Source organism: Cotesia glomerata, linkage group LG4 (genome assembly GCF_020080835.1).
Source record: "Cotesia glomerata isolate CgM1 linkage group LG4, MPM_Cglom_v2.3, whole genome shotgun sequence".
NCBI classification, from domain to species: Eukaryota; Metazoa; Arthropoda; class Insecta; order Hymenoptera; family Braconidae; genus Cotesia; species Cotesia glomerata.
In genome coordinates, this window is record NC_058161.1 from 4,395,444 (window position 1) to 4,417,616 (window position 22,173).

At 27.4% G+C, this 22,173-nt stretch overlaps 5 protein-coding genes across 8 annotated transcripts; 3 read left to right on the plus strand and 2 right to left on the minus strand.

Moving 5' to 3' along the window:
• The first annotated feature begins 1,803 nt into the window (after positions 1-1,803).
• LOC123263474 (fas apoptotic inhibitory molecule 1) lies at positions 1,804-3,964 on the plus strand. The gene is made up of 3 exons (XM_044726260.1): positions 1,804-2,158; positions 3,148-3,323; positions 3,699-3,964. The coding sequence occupies exons 1-3, from the start codon at positions 1,948-1,950 to the stop codon at positions 3,867-3,869; spliced, it is 558 nt and encodes a 185-aa protein (XP_044582195.1). The 5' UTR covers positions 1,804-1,947; the 3' UTR covers positions 3,870-3,964.
• LOC123263455 (coiled-coil domain-containing protein 113-like) lies at positions 3,785-7,533 on the plus strand. The gene is made up of 5 exons (XM_044726235.1): positions 3,785-4,202; positions 4,281-4,403; positions 5,952-6,168; positions 6,266-6,932; positions 7,215-7,533. Exons 1-5 carry the CDS (start codon positions 4,121-4,123, stop codon positions 7,392-7,394), a joined length of 1,269 nt encoding a protein of 422 aa, XP_044582170.1. The 5' UTR covers positions 3,785-4,120; the 3' UTR covers positions 7,395-7,533.
• A 218-nt stretch (positions 7,534-7,751) lies between these two features.
• On the plus strand, positions 7,752-16,768 carry LOC123263450 (angiotensin-converting enzyme-like). 2 transcript variants are annotated; one of them, XM_044726225.1, is made up of 10 exons: positions 7,752-8,721; positions 8,793-9,402; positions 9,517-9,654; positions 12,921-13,079; positions 13,169-13,716; positions 14,144-14,296; positions 14,990-15,290; positions 15,740-16,023; positions 16,164-16,348; positions 16,425-16,768. In XM_044726225.1, exons 2-10 carry the CDS (start codon positions 9,334-9,336, stop codon positions 16,517-16,519), a joined length of 1,932 nt encoding a protein of 643 aa, XP_044582160.1. In that variant the 5' UTR covers positions 7,752-8,721; positions 8,793-9,333; the 3' UTR covers positions 16,520-16,768. The 2 variants fall into 2 exon arrangements, with proteins under 2 accessions (XP_044582160.1, XP_044582161.1); XM_044726226.1 differs by having other exon boundaries at positions 7,754-8,994.
• Positions 16,769-17,393: 625 nt separating this feature from the next.
• LOC123263469 (methyltransferase-like 26) lies at positions 17,394-21,994 on the minus strand. 2 transcript variants are annotated; one of them, XM_044726253.1, is made up of 3 exons: positions 21,962-21,994; positions 18,214-18,270; positions 17,394-18,148 (listed from the first exon to the last, which is right to left on the minus strand). In XM_044726253.1, the coding sequence occupies exons 2-3, from the start codon at positions 18,243-18,245 to the stop codon at positions 17,515-17,517; spliced, it is 666 nt and encodes a 221-aa protein (XP_044582188.1). In that variant the 5' UTR covers positions 18,246-18,270; positions 21,962-21,994; the 3' UTR covers positions 17,394-17,514. The 2 variants fall into 2 exon arrangements, with proteins under 2 accessions (XP_044582188.1, XP_044582187.1); XM_044726252.1 differs by having other exon boundaries at positions 18,214-18,267; positions 21,960-21,994.
• LOC123263451 (dnaJ homolog subfamily C member 21) lies at positions 18,436-22,152 on the minus strand. Of its 2 annotated transcripts, XM_044726227.1 has the most exons (3): positions 21,805-21,828; positions 19,796-21,668; positions 18,436-18,494 (listed from the first exon to the last, which is right to left on the minus strand). In XM_044726227.1, the coding sequence occupies exon 2, from the start codon at positions 21,603-21,605 to the stop codon at positions 19,800-19,802; it is 1,806 nt and encodes a 601-aa protein (XP_044582162.1). In that variant the 5' UTR covers positions 21,606-21,668; positions 21,805-21,828; the 3' UTR covers positions 18,436-18,494; positions 19,796-19,799. The 2 variants fall into 2 exon arrangements, with proteins under 2 accessions (XP_044582162.1, XP_044582163.1); XM_044726228.1 differs by lacking the exons at positions 18,436-18,494; positions 21,805-21,828 and adding an exon at positions 21,960-22,152 and having other exon boundaries at positions 19,590-21,612.
• Positions 22,153-22,173: the final 21 nt, after the last annotated feature.

Below are 22,173 nucleotides of genomic sequence, written 5' to 3' on the forward strand. Positions count from 1 at the left end.
ATAACTATAATTTTTAATTGTTAAATAAAAAAAATCATCAATTTGTCAAGATGGTTATTTATATGTACAAATAAATAAATAGTAATGTACGTTTTTTAATAAATTAATTCGCGATATTTTCACCAATTATTGTTAAATTAGTAATTAATAATAAGAAAATTTCGACCTAGTTATTTTTTTATATTTATAATCACACTATATATAACTTGGGTACTTTTAAAATATATTTTAAAAATAAATAGTGCTATAAAAGGATCAATTACAAACAATTAAATGGGCAAATGTGAAGGAATAAATTTAAAAAACCAACAAACTATTTAAAACTGCTTCAAGAATTTTAAGTAAAAAATTGACTACTAAAAAATATGTAAACTAAAAGGCACTAATTTTTATCGAGACATTTTTGATGATACCAAATTAAGCTATAAAAATTCCTTTAAAAATAATAATATGCTCGTCACAAAATTTTCCTTACTCTCTCAATTATTTAAATCATAAATTACCGCTGAAAAAATATCAAACTCAATTTACGGTAGAGATATATATATATACCCGTTAAAAAATTTTCTTAGTCTGAATTATATAAATTAATTTTTGACATATAACTACATGCAGTTGTACAAAAAAAATAAAATTTTTAAAAAATGTCAATAATTAAAAACTGTCATTGCTATCTTGTTAACTAATGATATTTTTAAAGATATAAGCTCACTTCAACATTACACTTATCGAGACCTTTCATTTGAGTACCCACATCAATTTTTCATATATTTTATATATTTATATATTTCACAAATACCATATATATAAAAAATGCCATGTGGGTACTCAAATGAAAGGTCTCGATTAATGCAGCATCGGGATGAGCTTATATCTTTAAAAATGTCAATAATTAAAAACTGACATTGCTATCTTGTTAATTAATGATATTTTTAAAGATATAAGCTCACTTTGGCATTACACTCATCGAGACCTTTCATTTGAGTACCCACATCAATTTTTCATATATTTATATATATTACATATATGTATATATGAAAAATATATCAAAATGCATGTGGGTACTCAAATGAAAGCTCTTGATGAGTATATCATCAGGATGAGCTTATATCTTTGAAAATGTCAATAGTTAAGAAAGTACAGTGCAATTTAACAAATATCTTGTGAACTATTGACATTTTTAAAGATCTAAGCTCACCCCGAGATTACACTCATCGAGACCTTTCATATGAGTACCCACATAAATTTTTCATATATTTTTATATATATTACATATATGTATACATGAAAAATATATGAAAATGCATGTGGGTACTCAAATGAAAGCTTTTAATGAGTGTAACATCGGGGTGAGCTTAAATCTTAAAAAATGTCAATATTTAAGAAAGTACAGTGCATTTTAATAAAAGTAATTATTTAACATAGTAAAATTTTATTTATTTAAAACTCATAAGTCACGGCAGTCACATAGTGACTGCAAGGTTGCTAGTAATTTTTAGTTTAATTAATTGATAATTAATAATAATCTTTGTTATTTTGTATTTCTAAGAATTAATAATAGAAGTATAATGTAAGATATAATTATTTTTAAACACAGTAATGAATCATTCATTTCGTTTGAATTAATGATCATGATTGATAACTTTTGTTGGAAAATTTGTAACCCTGATGAGACCTAGACTTGATAAATAATACAAAGATGACGTAAATATCAAACGTACGCATGTGCTACCGTATAATTGCAGCGGCTACTTTTCCATTCATAAAATCGTTAAATCAATATCGAAGCATGATTCAGCGTACTACGTCTTAAACAACTTAGTTGCCAAGAAACTTTATGAAATTAATGTAACTTGAGCTCTAAAAAAATTTCCATGTACTAACAATGTAATTTGAGCTCTGAGAAATTTTCTACTCAAATGTAAATGTCATGTAAAACTTGCGGACATGCCGAATGAACCAACAGCTCGATGGATCGTTCCTCTGCATGATGGGAATCGTGTGGTAGAATTCGAACACGGTACTGCATCTGGTAAACGAGTAGTTCGTGTCAATGGGAAGACAATTATCAACCGAGAATGGATGTTCCGTTTAGTTGGCGATGAAGAATTCATGTACGGTGATACCAAATTTACAATACGTGTGGATCCGATCCCAGGTATTATTATTTTTTTAATTTTCAGTAAATTAAATATTAAAAAAATTTTATTATTTCCTGAATCAGCTCAGCTAATTTAAAAAATACAATTAATTAAAAAGTTAGAATTTACAGCAATTATAAGTTTTAAAAAATTAAGAAAAATTTCAACTTTCACTGTCTCTCCCTGAAATAACTATTGAGTAAGATAACTTACTAACTTGCTGTAAATTTTATCTGAAAGCTTATTAAATAAGCTTTAATTTACATAGCTTTATAATATCCTAGATCAATAAGTTTCAAAGTTTCAAAATTTTGGAAAATTGTCAATTTTACTAATTCTTGGCGCAATTACTATTTATTTCGATAACTTATTAAATTCTTGCAAACTCCATCCGAAAGCTTATTAAATAGGCTCTTATTAATCTATTTATATATTTAAAAAAAAAAAATTTTATATTTTCCAGTCCATTTGATGAAATTTAATCTTAGCATTAGTTTTTATATTTTATTATATTAATTTATTAATGTATTTTCTATGCGTTAGTCTTTATATTATCAGCGTGATTTTATTTTAATAGAAAATCTACTTGCATTTCAGCTGCCAAATGGCACTTTTTTTATTTTATATTTATTGCTTGTAGTTATAAATTTATCAACAAGTGTATAAAGTGTTTATTTAAAGGCACCTACTTAATTTATCATTATTATTACTATAAATAAATTAAATTAAATTCTAATTAATTGCTTTGATTGAATCGGTGTTGGCTTTAATAGACTGCAAGCGTGATTGACGTTTTCTTCATTTCTTCTAGCTCTAACTGCACCCGGATGAAATCAATTACGTCTGGCATCTGTAATTACAAAAAAAATAATTAACATTTTTTCTCAATAATTAATGCTTCAAAGCTACACAAAATTTTTCTTCAAAATAATTTTAAAAGTATTATTTTAATTTTTGAATTTATTAATCGTCTATTTAATATAATTTTATTATGATTTTATTTCAGGTTTAAAATATTCATATTCACTCTGGGTCAATGGCAAAACCTTCAGTAAATTTGTTCAAACGCAGTCAAAAATTCTTGAGACATGGATTGCTAAAATTGGTGACAAAAAATATAAAATTATATTGGATAAAAATTCACTCTCGGTTTGGATGAATGGAGAAGAAATAGAAGTTGAAGTATGTAATTAATTATTAATTATATTTTAATTTATGACCCTGAAATTAAAAGACATCTGATAAATTTTAAAACTTTTTTAACAAACTTATAATTTTATTTAAATTGTAATTTAAGTTTACATTAAAATTTTTATTTTATATAAATTTTATAATTTAAGGAATATCTTAATTGGTTTATAATGCCAATTGGCGTTCAAATAAAAAAATAAATAAATTTATTTTAAAATTTCCATCTTTGAAACTTTTAAAAAATTATAAATACAATTTTTAAAAAATAATTTTCAAGAAAAATAAAAAAAATTCTCAAGTGTCTGCTATCATCAGTGTCATTAAAATGTAGATAATAATTTTTAATTTAATTTTTTTTTTTTACAGAATCAATTTGTCAACGACGGAGCAGAAATGCTTTTTAATATTGAAGGTACACCAGCTGTCATAAGATCTTACAGTTCTCAGCAACACGGTGTTGGTATTAAATATATTCTTTATGTCAACGGAAGTGAAGTTTTAGAAAAAGGCATGCTCTCTGACCATTTGACTCAATAAATAATATAAAATATAATTGACAATTGATAAATCAACACTTACATTCTTGGAAATTTTTATTCTAAGAGTGCCATTTAATTAAACACAAATAAATAGACCATCTTGACCAATAAACACAAATAAATAGACTATCTTGAACATATCTAACAATCAGCATTCACTGTCAAATGTCTTTGTGATTTTATATATCTAAACTTTATTTATAACTCTATTGACTATTGATTACAAGCTGAAATTTTTAATTATTGAAAATGTCATCGATTAAGAAAGCTAGCGGTCTGAGCTTTACATCACGAACAACCTTTGGTATTGAAGAAGAACCTCATTACGATGGTAGTTATTATTGAAATTTAAGTAATTTTTATTTATTAAGTTACTTGGTTATTTATTATTTTCTTCCTTTATTTTTAGATATGACTGATGAAGAATTGAAATCATGTCTAGAGTTATCAATACGGACTAATAGGATATTAAGCTTGGAAAGTGATGTCTTTGAACGGTATCTAGCTCATCATGATCCTCAATCTCTACAAAGTAAGTTTTTTTAAATAATAAATTTAGATTTTTTTTTTTATTTTAGTCAATTTTTATTTTATAAAATTAAGGGTAGTTATAATTTTTATAATAATTATAAATTTATAGACAATTTAATAAGAATTTTTTTAAAAAATATGAAATTGTTTAATATATTGATAAAAATTAGAAAATTAAAAAAAAAAATTTTTTTATTCAATCAAAAAAAAATAATGAATTTTTGAAAAAAATGATTTTTTTTTAAAATTGATACAATTTTTGAAAAATTAAACTTAAGACGTTTTTTTTCTTCAAAAATATTGTTTTTAAATTTACTTTTTGAAAAAAAAAATACAAAAAAATTATTGGAACCTATCTTCATTGTCATTTTTCAAATTATTGGAAAAAAAACAAAAATTTCTAATTTTTTTTTTTTTTTATTCTATCAAACTTTGACATTTTTTACTTTTCCAAATTTTCAAATTTTTGAAAACCTTTATAGAAATTTTTAACACAAAAAAAATTTTTTTTTCTTTCTAAAAATCAAAATAAAAAATAAAATTAAGCTTCAAATATTTTTTTTCAAAAACAAATAAAATAAAAAAAATTGTTTATTGGTCCATTTTTATATAAATGCCCTTTAATACGATAGTAATGATTTTCAATCATCATGATTGATGATCATCTATATTAAGAGAATAAGAAAAATTTTGTGTCCAGGATAGTCATATGATAAAATTGGTTTTTTAAATGAAATTTAGTATCCTTGCAAAAGTCTTGATTTGAATTTGTGTCTTTTGAAGGTTTCATATCATTCTCACCGATAGTCAATTTATTATGATAAGTATTTAGGCTGCATTGGGAAATGCTGTATCTCTAGCTACATAATTAAGAAATGACCTTGTATCTGGTGAATTATTGACATTTTTAAAGAAATAAGCTCATCCCGATGTTACACTCATCAAGATCTTTCATTTGAGTACCCACATCAATTTTTCATATATTTATATATATTATATATATGTATATATGAAAAATATATGAAAAATTGATGTGGGTACTCAAATGAAAGCTCTTGATGAGTGCAACATCGGGATGAGCTTATATCTTTAAAAACGTCAATAGTTCACAAGATACAAGGTAATTCGAAAATTCTCGATCTCTAGATACATGTTTAAGAAATGACCTTGTATCTTGTAAAATATTAACATTTTTTAAAAAATAAGCTCATCCCGATGTTACACTCATCAGGACCTTTCATTTGAGTACCCACATTAATTTTTCATATATTTATATATATTATATATATGTATATATGAAAAATATATGAAAAATTGATGTGGGTACTCAAATGAGAGCTCTTGATGAGTGTAACATCGGGATGAGCTTACATTTTTAAAAACGTCAATATTTAAGAAAGTACAGTGCAATTTAACAAAAGTCATTATTTAATAAAGCAAAATTTGATTTATTTATATTTCACAAGTCACGGCAGTCACATAGTGACTGCAAGCTTGCTAGTCTTTTATTATTTCTTCTCTACTATTGAATTTTTTCATTTTTTTCCAGCAATGACTCAAGTACTAGAAACAGCAAAAATAATATCATCCCAAATGACACAATCATCATCCCGAATACAATCAAGTGCCGACAGTACTGCAGGAATAAGTTTAACAAAAGCAAGTTCACCTCTATCGCCAACCAGTAGCAGCAGTATCAGAACTTTCAGCGGTAGCCGTGGATTTGCGTCAATACTCACGACGAATCCATCACCAAAGGGTCTGCGGTAAGTAGCATTATTATTTTTGCATTGATCCCCAGACTCGTTTTTCCTCCACATGTGTCTCACATTTCAACTAACTCGCTTTGCATATTTAATATAGCATCACGCTGTCGCACCGGATTGAAATGGCGAACAAGGAGATAGACGAGATGAAAAAACAATTGGTAGCATGTGAGAAACAAATTGCTAGAAAAAGGTCTAATTTTACTGCCGAGCTGGAAGAAATCGAGCTGCGAATACGAGATATTGATGAAGCGAAAGAACAATTGGAGATTCATGTTGTTAAAAAAGGAGCTGACAAGACTGGTAAAATATCAGCAGATAAATTTTTGAGGTACATGGAGACCTGGACCAAGGCAGTAGACCGCGTGATTGACAAGCTGAGATTGAAAAGCTTGACGATCAAGAGCCAGATCAAAAAAGCTAGGCTGCAATTGCGTCAGCGGGAAGAACTTGGTGAGACGCTTCATCTGATTGATTTCCAAGCTCTGGCTATTGAAAATGAAGAGTACTTGAAGAAAATTGATGATAAAAACCACCAGCTTGGTCAGTTGAAGAAAATAACTGGAAGGTATAATATTGAGCTGAGTAATTGCAAGGAACAGTTGACTGAACAGCAGGCGAGCTTGAAAAATACTCTCAAAGAAATTGATGTAAAAAAAAATCAGATTGAAAAGTTGAAAAAGGATTTGGAATTGTCTCAGTTGCATATACAGCAAATGGACGAACAAATTGTGGAAATTACTAAAGCGCTTGATGGTTATGAGGTAAAAAATATTTCTGAAAATTTAATTAAATAATATTACTTTTAAAATCTTGAATAAAAATTTTTGACTGCGCTTGAACAAATTTACTGAAGGTTTTGCCATTGACCCAGAGTGAATATGAATATTTTAAACCTGAAATAAAATCATAAAATTATATTAAATAGACGATTAATAAATTAAAAAATTAAAATAATACTTTTAAAATTATTATGAATAAAAATTTTGTGTAGCTTTGAAACATTAATTATTGAGAAAAAATGTTAATTATTTCTTTAATTACAGATGCCAGACGTAATTGATTTCATCCGGGTGCAGTTAGAGCTAGAAGAAATGAAGAAAACTTACAAACGCATCGAGAGACATAAACACATTCAAAAATCTACATTACGTGCCTTTAAAAAACGTCAAACACGCTTGCAGTCTATTAAAGCCAACACCGATTCAATCAAAGCAATTAATTAGAATTTAATTTTATTTATTTATAGTAATAATAATGATAAATTAAGTAGGTGCCTTTAAATAAACACTTTATACACTTGTTGATAAATTTATAACTACAAGCAATAAATATAAAATAAAAAGTGCCATTTGGCAGCTGAAATGCAAGTAGATTTTCTATTAAAATAAAATCACGCTGATAATATAAAGACTAACGCATAGAAAATACATGAATAAATTAATATAATAAAATATAAAAACTAATGCTAAGATTAAATTTCATCAAATGGACCGGAAAATATAAAAATGTTTTTTTTTTTTAATATATAAATAGATTATTAAGAGAATATTTAATAAGTTATCGAAATGAATAGTAATTGCATTAAGAATTAGTGAAATTGACAATTTATCAAAATTTTGAAACTTTTAAACTGCTGTCACTTTGAAACTTATTGATCTAGGAAATTATAAAGCTATGTAAATTAAAGCTTATTTATAAGCTTTCAGATAAAATTTACAGCAAGTTAGTAAGTTATCTTACTCTATAGTTATTGTAGGGAGAGACAGTGAAAGTTGAAATTTTTCTTAATTTTTTAAAATTTATAATTGCTGTAATTTCTAACTTTTTCATTAATGGTATGTTTTAAATTAGCTGAGCTGCTGTCACTTTGAAACTTATTGATCTAGAAAATTATAAAGCTATGTAAATTGAAGCTTATTTAATGAGCTTTCAGGTAAAATTTACAGCAAGTTAGTAAGTTATCTCATTCAAAAGCTATTGTAGGGAGAGACAGTAAAAGTTGAAATTTTTTTTAATTTTTTAAAATTTATTGCTGTAATTTTTATACTATTCAACCAATTTATCTTATTTTCAAATTTGACCTTGTAAATCTTCTAAAAAATAAGTATTCTACTTTTCCTAAAGATTTGACAATAATTGAATGAGTTATCGTAGAAACAAGTCCGGTTCTCGCTTATATATTTATATACATTCATAAACTTTTAATAGTATTTTTTGAAGCTGAGCTGAATCAGGAGATTTAAAAATCTTTTTAAATTTGCATTACGAGGAAAAATACAATAGCTTTCTCTGAAATCTACCAAAATATTCGAATGATTAAGAAGAATATTCTTCTTTACTTATAATTTGTGTTTGCCTTAACATACTCTGTTTATTTCAACAATGAACAATGATAGTAACAAGAGGATAATGCAATTATCCCAACGGTAGCTATTATCACAATATTCCACCGTCACAAATTGCACTGAGAATGTGTCCAAGACTTAAGTAATAAAGAGCTGGCGATGTCCATCGTGAGCGGAAGATCCCACAGGAAATAGACATCGAGAAGTATCTAGTCGATCATATCGCAATTTATTTATAAATAACTACTTGCAATTTTAAAATAATTAATTTTCCAGGTACTTAAACCCTTCTCCAGTATTATATCCAGAATCTTTTCAGTCATGTGCTAAGTACCGTTGAAAGTAAAATCGGGTAATTATCTACACAAGGAGGATTTTGAGGTCAAAAAAGGGAAACCTAATGTCCCGTTATTGAGGATTCTAAAGAAGATAACGTGCATAGTTATCGTATGTCTAATGCAGGGAAGAAATAAACAAGGTAAATAGATTTTGGCTCGTGCCATGGTGCGTTAGTTGCAGTCACGCTTCACGCTTCGATGATGCCTGTCCCTTCCTCTAGATTTGTTCGTTTAAATTATAGCTAGCATCTTGGACGATTCTGTTCTTCAGTTTTAATTCTGCTTCCATACGCGAAGAATCTCTCTTACTGTACGACAATAAGATTAATTATCCTAAAACTGGTATTTAATTATTACTCCAGTTTGCTAATGACTGAATAATAAATCAATACGCGGTTGCTATCCTCTGTAACTGGTGAATAATAACAGCTCTTGTTGACAATGTAATAGATTTTAATTACAATATATAAATAATAAAAATGATAAGATTTATTTTATTCTGTGTAAGTGTATTTTTTCTCGGGAATTGTCATGCCCGTTACTTGGAGGTAAATGTTATTTTTATTAAATATTTTTTTGTCGTAAATTTTACGGGTCAGTTATTTGTATACACATTGTTTAGAAAGAGTAATTTGTAGTTTTATTTTTTTAATTGTCTTCAGGGACTCAATCTTAATTTGGGCGAAGCTTTACAATTTTTACGGGAGTATGATCAAGAAGCTTCTGCGGTTTGTAATAAAGTTATGACAGCTCAGTGGAATTTTGCTACTAATGTTACTGATGCAAATCGCAGAAAAATGGTAAGAATATTTTTTTTTTTAATATTATTATAAATAAATCAGAAGAATTTTTTTATTTCAATTTTATACTATAAAAAATTTATCATAATAAAATTATCAGATGTTTTTTATTTTTATTTATTAAATTAAAACTAAAAAATTGTACTTATAGTTCTTCAAGTTTTTTACAAATGAAATTTTTTTGTAATAATTTTTTCAATAAAAAAAAAATATTTGTAATTTTAAATAGATTTAATATTTGTATTTTGTAAAGAGATTTTGGCTAATTTTAATGAAAAATTTTATAATATTGAAATAAGCTATCTGGCAATTTTTAGAATTTTTTTTAGCGAATAAATTATTTAAAAAAAATAAACTTGTAGATATTTAAAAAAATGTTTTCTTCTTAATAGATATATTTATTTAACATTATACAACAATAAGAACTGCTTTTTACAATGTTTTCATCACAGTATTTTATATTAATCTTCCATTTGTACGAAAAAATAATTAGTTAAAAATTTATTATCCCTTTAAAAAACCATTTAATATTTCATAGAGGTATAATGTTTTGGTTTAGATCATTTAAATAATTTATAATTGGACTATTACTCCATCAAAATGTTAAAAAATCACCCTCTAAAAAATAAGGAGTTATACCAATTGCTAATTAGACCGTCGATATTGTCTTTAAGATCGCTCTTTATTAGATTTAAAATTTTTATATCAATTTAAATTAAATTAAAATACATTACATTAAAGATTCTACAAATTAACTTGTATAGCACTTATTAACAAAAATTGAAAGACTTTAATAAAGCTTCTATGAAAAAATTAAGAATAAAAAGTTTAATGGACTAGATGGCTTCTTCTTTTGTTTTCTTCTTAATAAATAGTAGTATTTATTTCCAGATGTACAGTTTTTTTAAAAACTCTGATACATTCCCTTCCTCTTTCGACATAAATATTAATATCTTATCAGTAAAATATCAAGAAATTAAATAATTAAATAATAGTTTTCTTCTTAATAATTTATTTGTTTTAAAAATTCAAAAAATAGAAAATGTCTGCTAATTTTAGTTTCACAAAATTTTATATTTTTAACTTCCCGCTAAGAAAATCGAAGATTTTCAAAAATCGGGAAGTTATTGTTTTTACAAATAAACCTCATAACTTTTGAACGGCTTGACCGATTTGATCGTGGTTGGTGCCATTCGAAAGGGCTTGACCTAACTTAGATTTTGTATATACTTTGGAACGATTCGGACCGGTAGATTTTGAGAAATCGCAAAAAAACTACAAAAAAAAATTTTTTTAAAAGTGGTTTTTTTGGAATAACTTTTAAACGGCTTTAGCGATCAATTCGAAAAACTAATCAGCTCTTAACATAAAAAAACCACGTCGATCGCCGTCAGTCTGGTCAAAATCGGTTGATTCATTCGTGAGTTATCGTTGACGAAAGAAAACCGAAAAAGGCCATTCGGCAGCCGAAATGGAAGTAGATTTCATAACAATAAAAAAAACTACTAGGATATACAAAAAAAAAAAATCTGTCATTACACAGATTTTCGCATCATATTTTTAAATATGACGAAATTCCTGATTTATTAATTGAAAATTCATATATTTTTTAGTTCTTACATTAAAGGATAATCTGTAACATTCATACAACGAACGAAAAAACGAAACGATTGCAAGAGTAAAATTTCTTAAAAAAGATCCAAAGATGGATTTTTTTTTGCTTTAAAAAAAAATGTGAGCACATAAATTGAAGTTTAATTTCTCAGCTTTTAGATGCAATTTACAGGAATCGAATAACTCGACGCGTTCAAAAGTTATTTGAGGGAGAAGTAGTGAAAGTATCAAATTTTCAAAATTTTAAAATTTTTAAATGCTGTAATTTCTAAACTATCTAACCGATTAAGCTCATATTTGAACTTGACCTTCCTAATAGTCGATAGAATAAGTATGTTGAGTTTCATTGAGATCCCTTAAGAATTGTTGACGCTATCGTCGTGACAAGCAAGCATATCGTATATAGCATATATATGTATATATATATATATATATATATATATATATATACATACATATATAAACTTTCGAACCATATGTATTTTCTGACTCAGTTCGTCGAGTTAGGTCGAAATATAACAAAATTTATGGAAATTTACGTCATAAGGACAAATACAATAGTTAGATTTTTATGAAATCTACTAAAAAAGCGTTTTTTCAGAATTACTCCGAAGTTTTCCACTCTGTCAATATAAACTTAAAGATTTTTCATGAAGCTTAACCCTTCAGAACTCTCGCAAAACGATTTACTATCATTACTCGCGCGATGAGAAAAATTCTCACGCCTTTTGTGGAAGCGCACGCATGCTTATAGCCCCTTTAATTTAAAAAACCTCAAACAAGATAAATTTTTTAAAACAAAAAAAAATTGACTTATTTAAAAATAATATTTAATAATAATACATCCAAACACAAATGCACTCTTACGGGAACCTCCGAACTGTACCGATCAGAACCGATTTTTTAAATTCTGACCCCTCTATTTTACTATTGCGATGAGAAAATATCTCACAGAGTTAATAAAATTTATTTTATTTTTTTATAGTATAGAATAATTTAAATAATAATATTGCAATCTGAAATAATATTAATTTTTTGGCAGATAGAAAAAAAAATCACATAGTCATTCTATTTGAAATTTGAAAGAAAATTTGAGTTATTGATGAGCGTGAGAGAAAATCTCATAGCGAGAGGGCTGAAGGGTTAAAAAACTGGGTCGAATGCCACCAACCGCGTGAAAATCGGTTCATTCATTCAAAAGTTATCGCGATTTGAAAATTAAAAAAATAGTGTTTTATCAAACTTCTATCAAACTTTTGAGCTCGAAGAGCTCAAAAGCATACAAAAGCTATTTTTTTGAGCTCGGAGAGCTCAAAATAATACACAAATTGTATTTATGAGTTCGAAGAGCTCTAAAACGTCATAAGTACAATTTCAAGCGTTTAGGTATAGAATTAGCGGGAAGTTGAAGGGATGGCCTTCAAGGTCAACCGTTTTCCAAATTTTTTTATGTTTAATTTCTTGTAAAAAATTGATTTTTTTTAACTCTGATTAAAAGAACTAATTAAAAAATAAATTTTAATTTTTTTCAATGCTTTGAAATATTTAAAACACTTTTAAATTTCTTCTTTTATAAAAAAAATTGTCAATTATTTTTTTTTTTTAACCAGGAAATATTCAGAAAAAATAATTTAACATTAAAAATTTTACAGTTGGAAGAACAAACAACAAAGTTAAAATTCGAAAGATCGTCATGGCGTAAAGCAGTTAACTTTGCATGGACTAGAGTACCTGATCCATTAGCGCGAAGACAATTAAAAATGATTACCATGAAAGGAAGAAATGCGTTGACTCAGGATAAATTTAATGAAGTAATTATTCCAGTAATTTAAAATTCAAATAAAAATTATTAGATCGTATTTTGCATAAATAATTAATTATAAAATTATTTCTTCTTTAGATTCATCACTTAATTGTCGAGATGAAAGAGCTTCACAGTAGAGCCCGACTTTGTCCATACAAAAAAACAGGCATTACTTGTGATATGGACATGACTGCAGAAGTTTCAAAAATAATGGCCCAGTCTCGAGATTATGAAGAATTACTTCACTACTGGCGCGCTTGGCACGAAGCTGTTGGACCTCCTTTAAAAAATAAGTACATGAGGTACGTCCAACTGGCCAACCAAGCTGCAAGACTCAACGGGTTTACTGACGCAGGCGACCAGATGCGTGAGGCCTTTGAAGATGATTACTTTCAGCAGAATATTGCAGAAGTTATTTCGGCGATAAACCCGCTGTATAAAAATCTCTTCACCTATGTAAGGACCAGGTTGATTGATAGGTATGGTGATAAACTCAGACCTGATGGTCCTTTGCCAGCGCATTTGTTGGGAAATATGTGGGCGCAAAACTGGGAGGGAATTTACGATTTGGTGGAGCCTTTTGCTGGAGCTAGACGATTTGATGTTACTCTGGAAATGATTATTCAAGGATTTACTCCATTGAGGTGTTTTAATTATTATTAATAATTTATTTTTGTTTATGATACTTAAATTAGCAGACATCTGACAATTTTTGGAGTTTTTAAAACCAATCGTTACAAAAAAAAAAAAAATTTTTTTTAATTTCTACATGTGCAATTTTTTGGATAAATTTTTTCAATATAATTTCACTGTTATAAAAATCTGAAAAATTGTTAGACTTTTGCTAAATTATGAAAATTAAATTAGCCGACATTTGAAAATTTTTTATAATTTATTTTATTGAAAAATAATTTTTAAAAAATTTCACATGAAGAAAATTTAATATATATTTTTTTAGTTCTAATTTAATTAATAAAATAATTAAAAATTGTTGAATGACGGATAATTTTAGTATCATTTTAATTTATTCATTAAATTATTTTTAATTACTTAAATTTATTGATACTTTAGAATGTTTCAAGTAGCAGAAGATTTTTTTACTTCACTTGGAATGAAACCAACTCCTCCAGAATTTTGGAGATTTTCAATGTTTGAAAAACCTATTGATCGAGAAGTTAAATGTACTGCTAGTGCTTGGGATTTTTGTAATAAAATAGATTACAGGTAAATTATTTATTAGCTATTTATAAACCAATCTAATTTTTTTTTAAAAATACCAATGATTGATTCAGCGATTTTTAGGCTCTTTACTGAGGCTTTATCAAGCATCTAAAACGTACCCAATATTAGAAAATATTAACTAACTAGAAGTATGTTATATCAACCCTTATTTTCTATATTATCAATAATTATACAATATAAATTTAGCTTAATTTATAATGTATAATAAGAAAAAAAATATTGCATAATATTCTTCTGATAGAATATTACAATTAATAAAATTGGTATATTTTATTTAAAGATTAAAATTTGTCTCTTAATTTTATAATACACTGAGAAAAAATTTATTTTGAAAAAAATAAGCAATTTTTTAATAAAAAATTAATTTATTTAAAATTGTAAACAATGATTATTTCTTCATTTCTAAATTTCGAAAAAACATTTTTTGATGAAAATTTGCAAATTATCTATTTAAAATTTTTTTTTTCTAAATCTAGAAAAATTTTTTACAAAAAAGTTACTGTGAAATAAAAGAAATAAAATTGTTTAAAATTTTTTTAAAATTAATTTCCTATTACTTCATTATTCATTTTTTTCCAAAGAATTTTTTTCTCTCAGTCTACCAATCATTGTTGCTTTTTAAAACTTTCTCCAGATTCCTAAATTAAATTTCCAAAATTTAAACTTTCTCTTCAGAATCAAGCAGTGTACAAAAGTAACAATGGAAGATTTGCTGTCAACCCATCACGAAATGAGCCACATTCAATACTACCTCCAGTACAAAGACCAGCCATATATTTTCCGCAATGAAGCTCTTCCAGGGTTCCATGAAGCAGTTAGCGACGCTATAGAGCTCTCGGTAATGAACCCACGACACTTCCAGAGAATAGGCTTGTACAATAATTCAACTGAAGACTACGAGAGCAACATTAATTTTCTGATGTTGATGGCACTGCGTAAAGTGGTTTATTTACCCTTCGCTTACATCATTGATCAAGTGGGTCAAGTATTTTACTTGCTCAATAATTAATGCTGATTATAATTAATATATTTAAATAACTTAATCTTCGGAATTTGGATAATAAATGAAGATATTAAACTATAACAATAGATAGATGTTGAATTGTATTTTATCTTATTAATTAATTAATTTTGAATGGTATTTGAGAGAAATATAAATAAGTTGTTAATATTGTAATTTAAAAAAATGAGATTATGAATATGCTATTGTACTCTATTACATCTATTGACTTTGTAAAAACTAGACGAGGATGCTAATCATAAGATTTGCCTGATAAAGCTGAAATAAATCAGCGAAACATTGCAATTCTTATAATTTAATATCTTCATTTATTGTCCAAATTTCCAAGATTAAGTTATTTAAATATTTTAAATATAGACGAGAACTTAAATATTAATTATAATTAATAATTAAAAATATTCTAGTGGAGGTGGCGGGTATTCAGCGATGGAGTAGCAGATATGACAACTCGCTGGTGGGAATTGCGGCTCCAGTACCAAGGAATTGTCCCACCTCTTCCAAGACTCGAGCGTGACTTTGATCCTGGTGCTAAATATCACATACCAGCTGATATTCCTTACACGAAATATTTTGTGGGAGCTGTTTTGCAGTTTCAATTATTTGAGTCTCTGTGTGACATATCAGGTCATGTTGGTGAATTACACTTGTGTGATATTTATCGGTCACAAGAAGCTGGTCGATTATTATCGTAATTATTTGTCCTATAAATTATTTATTTATTTAAAATTATTAAATTAATTTAATAAAATTATTAATTATAAATAAATTAATTCTGTTCAAAATTATAGTTAATATTTAATATAATTAAATTTAATTATTTTTTTCCAGAGAAATATTGTCTCAAGGATCGTCAAGAAATTGGCATGAAGTCGTTCGACTAATGACCAGAGGAAAGATGGACCGAATTGATGTTGGTCCTATGTTGAGATACTTTGAGCCTTTATTCAAATGGCTGCAACGACAAAATGAAATTGAACCGATCATTGGATGGATTACTAGCCAAGATGACACTTGTAAGTTTATAAAAATATAATTAGGACTCATTTGAAAAAAAAAATTTTTAAGTACTGAAGATTAATTTTTTTTCAGCGCTATTCGCTCACTGGTACAGAAGTTCTTCAGAAAAAGTAAAAGCTTGGTCACTGAGCATATTAATTCCTCTAATTATTTGTCTAGTGCGATGACAAATTAATTGGCTTTAAATTTTGTACATAACAGCCGCTTTAATAGTACAAGTGAAGATATTTATTGATAACTTATTGCAGATTAATTTTTACAGTTTATAAATTTATATGAATAAAAAAGGTATTGGAAGTAAAAATAATGACATTGAAATTAGCAGACATCCGAAAATTTTTGGTTTTTTTTATTTAAAAAATTATAACAAAAAAAATTCACATAGAATTTTTTAAAAAACTATAAATGCAATTTTTCAAAAAAGTTTTTTTAGTTTTTATTTAATTGATGAAAAAAAAATCAAAAAATTGTTGAACGTCTGCTGATTTTAGTATTTTAATTAAATGACACTGAAATTAGTAGATATCTGATAATTTTTAGAATTTTTTTTATTTAACAAATTATAACAAAACAATTGAAAGAAAAATTCCACGTTTGAAATTTTTAAAAAACTATAAGTGCAATTTTTCAAAAATATTTCTTTAGTTCTAATTCAATTGATTAAAAAAATTATAAGGCGTCTGCTAATTTCAATATCAGAATTAAATGACGTCGAAATTAGCAGGCATCTGACAATTTTTATTCTATTTTAAAAATTATAACGAAAAAATTTCACTTATAAAATTGTTTAAAAAATTATAAGTGCGATTTTTCAAAAATGTTTTTTTAGTTTTAATTTTTTGATAAAAAAAATTATTGAACGTCTGCTAACTTTAGTATCGGAATTGAATAACACTGAAATTAGCAGATAATTTTTAGGATTTTTTTTTATTTGAAAAATTATAACAAAAAAAATCTGAAAGAAAAATTTTACATATAAAATTTTTTAAAAAACTAAGTGGAATTTTTCAAAAATATTTTTTTAATTTTAATTTAATTGATAAAAAAAATTATTGAACGTCTGTTAATTTCAGTATCAAAAATCAAAACTATCCTGCGTGAATACCAGTCATAAAAAATGAGATTACAATTTAAAAGAATAACTTTACTTTGGTTTAACATTTTACTCTTTTTTCCATATCAAAGTTTTATTATTAGCCGGCATGTCGAACATTTCAACAAACTTAATACCATTTTCCGCTGCTAACTTTTCCAAATCTCTGATATCTCTTATTCCCCAGCGAGGATCCCTAGACTTGAGTGTCTTATCAAATTGAACATTGCTCTCAGGAGTAATTTTCCCATCGATAGCATAAGGCCCGTAGGTAATGAGCGTCCCATTGGGCTTCAGAAGTTCTCCAGCATTTTTGAACAAACCTACAGAAGTCTCGAACGGCGAAATGTGAACCATATTAGAGTTGTAGATATAATCAATGCTGCTTTTTTTAAAAATTCCATCACCCCAAGTAGTGTAGTTTGTCGTGATGTCAATGAGGAGCGGCTCGTGGACATTCGTGAAACCGGATACATATGTAGAAATACTTTCAAGCGATTCCTGATCGTACTCAGAGGGGTAGAAAGTTACCTGAGGAAAATTCGGGGCAAAGTGAGCCATGTGCTGGCCAGTGCCTGAAGATATTTCCAAGAAGACTTGATTTGCTCCAGGACATATTATTTTTTTAAGAACATTCAAGATTGGTTCTTTGTTCCGGTCTGCTGCTGGGTGGATTATTTTTTTAGCCGAATCTGCGGCTAGCCTACAATTAAATTCATCATTAAAAAAATATTCAATTAAATTAAAATAATAAATAAGAATACTTGCCTACGGTTGACAATAGCATGAATAGCGTTCATAACTTAACTCTGGATCAGTGATCTGAAATATTAAAAAATAAACCGAATAAGAAAATACTTTATTACCAACAATTAAAAAAAAATCATATTTTTTAATATTAAATAAAAATTATTAATTAAAAAGGGACTGAATAATTTTTCAAATTAAATTTCTATTACAATAAATTTTTTATTTATAAATCACCTGCGTTACAAATAAATATATACATATATATAAATTAAAAATTAATTATCAACTAAATAATTAACCCTCGGAGTATACTGGGGGTCATTTTAACCCCAGAATTTTTTTTCTGAAATATTTCTCGAAAATAGGCTCGTTTTTAATCAATTTTTCAACATTGAAAACTATTTAAGAGGAAATACGTGTAGAAAGCCGTTTTCATTAATTTTTTTGAGGTATAAAAAATTAATATTATTTTTTTATAAGTGTATCTTCTATATGAACCTCAATTTCAAAAAAAAAAAAAAAAAAAAAATAAATAAATAAGAATTTGCATTTTTTAGAGAGTTGTGAAAAAAAGTTGATTTTTTTTATGTATTGTTTATTAAAAAAAAAAAAAATAGTTAAAATAAAAATATCGCTTATAATTGAGGTTCATATTCAGCGTAATTGTATAAAAAAAAGGAATTTTTCTGTGCCATTGATTTCAGATGAAAATTGTGGCTTTCATACTGCACACCAACTGGTAAGTCGAATGACAACCTACGATGTGTATCAGCTGATATCTCCCTTACTTTTTAAGTTATATTGTTGTAAAATATGAAAGAATATAAATATATGTAGAAAAAAACCTAATAGTTTCAATAGATAACATTAGTCTTCATACCTTAAAAAAATTAATAAAAAATCAGCATGAAAACGTTCTTCTACACGTATTTCCCCCCTTAATTCAGAATAATAATAATTTTATTCAAAAGAGCATTGTTTCACCTACCAAAAATATAAAAATTAATTTGGCAGATATTTAATGATTTTAAGAATTTTTGTAATAAATGAGTTGTTACAAAAATAAATTATCAAAAAAATTGATATTTAGAAATTTTAAAAAACTAAAAATGCAATTTTTCAAAAATCATTTTTTGGAACAAATTTTTTTGTTAAAAAAAATTAAAAAATTGTCAAGTGAGGAGCTAATTTTCAAAAAGGTATCTTTTCATATTTTAAAAAACCAGTTTTCTGAACTTTTAAATATTAATTACTTCGAGAAATATAAAGATTTATAAATGAAAATCGAATTGCAGCTTCATAACCGATAGCATTTTATAGCTAAATTAAAAAAAATTTAATACAAATATTTATAATTACAAATATTTATATTTATAATCAACTAGATAACTAGTTTTTTGTCTCGATTAATCAAAAATGAAAAGATACCCTTTTGAAACTTAGCTCCTCAAGTGACAGTTAAATTTAATATCATACTAAAGATGTAATAATCTGAATTCCAATAAAATTCATAATTTCTAAGATATAATTCTTTAAAAATCAAGTGGGGTTGACCCCGTGCGTAAAGTTCTGTTCAGAGGTGTGTACTCCAAGGGTTAACCAATTCAATCACTATCATCAGAATTCGTTGATTTCTTAGACCTATCATTTTTCTTTTTATTTTTGGCAACACTTGATAAGTACATAGCATGTCCAGATTTCTTCAAATGATCATGCAGTTTATTTTTACTCGGAAATTCAGCTTTACACGTAACACAGCAATGTTCAATATCCGCAACATCATCCTTCAATTTACTTTTCCCCGATTTTCTTGCTTCTTTAGGCTTCTTTCCTTTACTTCTTTCCTTAACCTTCTCTTCATCATCATCATCTTTACTCTGAACCTTAGTTTCTTCTTTCTGTTTTCCCGCCTCTAAATTCTTCTTCCTCCTCCGCTGTTTCTTAGACAGACTTTCCAAATCAAAATCTTCATTACCCTGCTCCTCTTCCTTGTCCTTCTCCTTCTCCTTACCATCCCCCTCTGCATCTCCATCATCATCTTCTTTCTTCCCATCCAAATTTCTTCTCCGCCTCCTCTGTTTCTTGGACAACCCAGCATCAAAATCAAACTCATCATGATCACTGTCTTTAACAACCCTCGCTTTTTTTTTATTCTTCTTCTTTTTAGTCCCCGGCGTCATAACTTCATCCTGATCATCCTGATCGGACATCAGTTCACCCTCAGAAGCTTGCCCATCATCTTCAACAGGTTCTTCCGAGCCCGGAAAAATAAATCCACCCATCTGAGGTTCAGCTACATGAAACTTCTTCTTAGATTTTTTATTTTCATCCTCCACTTCATCATCTTCATCAGAAATTTTTTCTTCATCCGAAGTAGACTTGGAGCTTTTATCCTCAAACATTTTATCATCATCCATCATAACATTCTTCATAACCGCAACATTCTCCTTATGCTTCTTCGAGTTCTCATGATTAACAAAAGCCTTGGGCGTTTTAAAATGTTTATTACAAGCAACGCAGTACAAAATATCCGACTCGCTTTCTTCATTATCATCTTCTGAGTCACCAGACAGTTGATCCCCAAATTCAGCAGCTAAATTAGCTTCAATAGTCTTCAATTCATCCTCAATATTAGAAAATTTACACCAATCCGACTCCTTGTGCTCCTGGAGCTGCTTCTTTCTCTCCATCAGCTGCTGAATCGACCTTTCCTGAGCTTTCTTCGCATTCAACTCAGCTTTCTTAGCAAGTTCCTGAGCATGCAGCTGGACTCTCTTGTCTCTCTTGCGAATAAAAGCGACTAAATTCCTCACCTGCTCGTTCCTTTCTCTCTTGGCTTTATCCCGGACCTTTTTATTCGCCTTCTCACACAGCCTCAAGTACTGCCTATTAGGAACGTCCCGGATGTCATACGGATCCAGCCAGGCAAACGACCTCTTGGTGGAGTAACTCTGCCAGTAGGCGTAAAAAGGATGAACTACTTCCTCCCAGGAACTTTTGGAGTCTCCAAACCCGGGGATTTCCTCATCTTCAGCAAACTCTAGGTCTTCTGCAGCTAGTTCTTCAAACACATGCCGGTAGACTGAGTAGAATCCGTTCTCGTCGTCACCGTAGCCCTTAAAACAGCTCGGAGAAAAATACTGGAACAAATCTATTGAGTCGTCTTTGTAATCCTCTCCAATTCCGCCTTTTAGAATCGCCTCCCGGTGGTTGTCGTACCACGCGCGCTCATGTGGGTCGCTCAGGACTTCATACGCTTGCTGAATTAACTGAAATTGTTCCTTAGCAGTCACCTGGTTTGTTGGATTCTTATCCGGGTGCCATTTTAGCGCTAGTTTACGGTACGCTTTTTTTAATTCCTCGTCGCTGACGTCTCGAGGAACTTCCAGGACTTCGTAGTAACACTTCATTTTTTAACTCCGGTTTTTATATATTTTTATAAATAGTATATTTTATTTAATTTTTACTATAATAATTTAATTAATTAATATTTTTTATTTAATTATTAATATCACTTTTTAACTGCAGTTTTTATAAATTTTTATAAATAATGTTTTATTTAATTATTATTATTATAATAATTTAATTAATTAATTTTTATTATTTAATTATTATTATCACTTAAATTAATTTAACTTATTTTTTAAATTAATTTTTTTATAACCTTAAAATCAACTCGTGGTGAAATAAATTTATGATAACACTTATTTACTTTATTAAATATATGTAAGTATTAATAAATATAAATATTTAAATAATTGTACCTTTTTATAAATGTTTTATTGTTACAATAATTTTTATTTTTTTTTTAAACAAAACTTTAATTGTTTTTAGTTTTTTATTTACTAATTGTCAGATTTATTTTTGAAATATTTAATTTTTATAATACTGAAGTCAGCTGACATCTGATGATTTCTAGGATTTTTTTATACAAATTAATTATTAAAAAAATACTTTTCTAAAAAATTTCACTTGTAG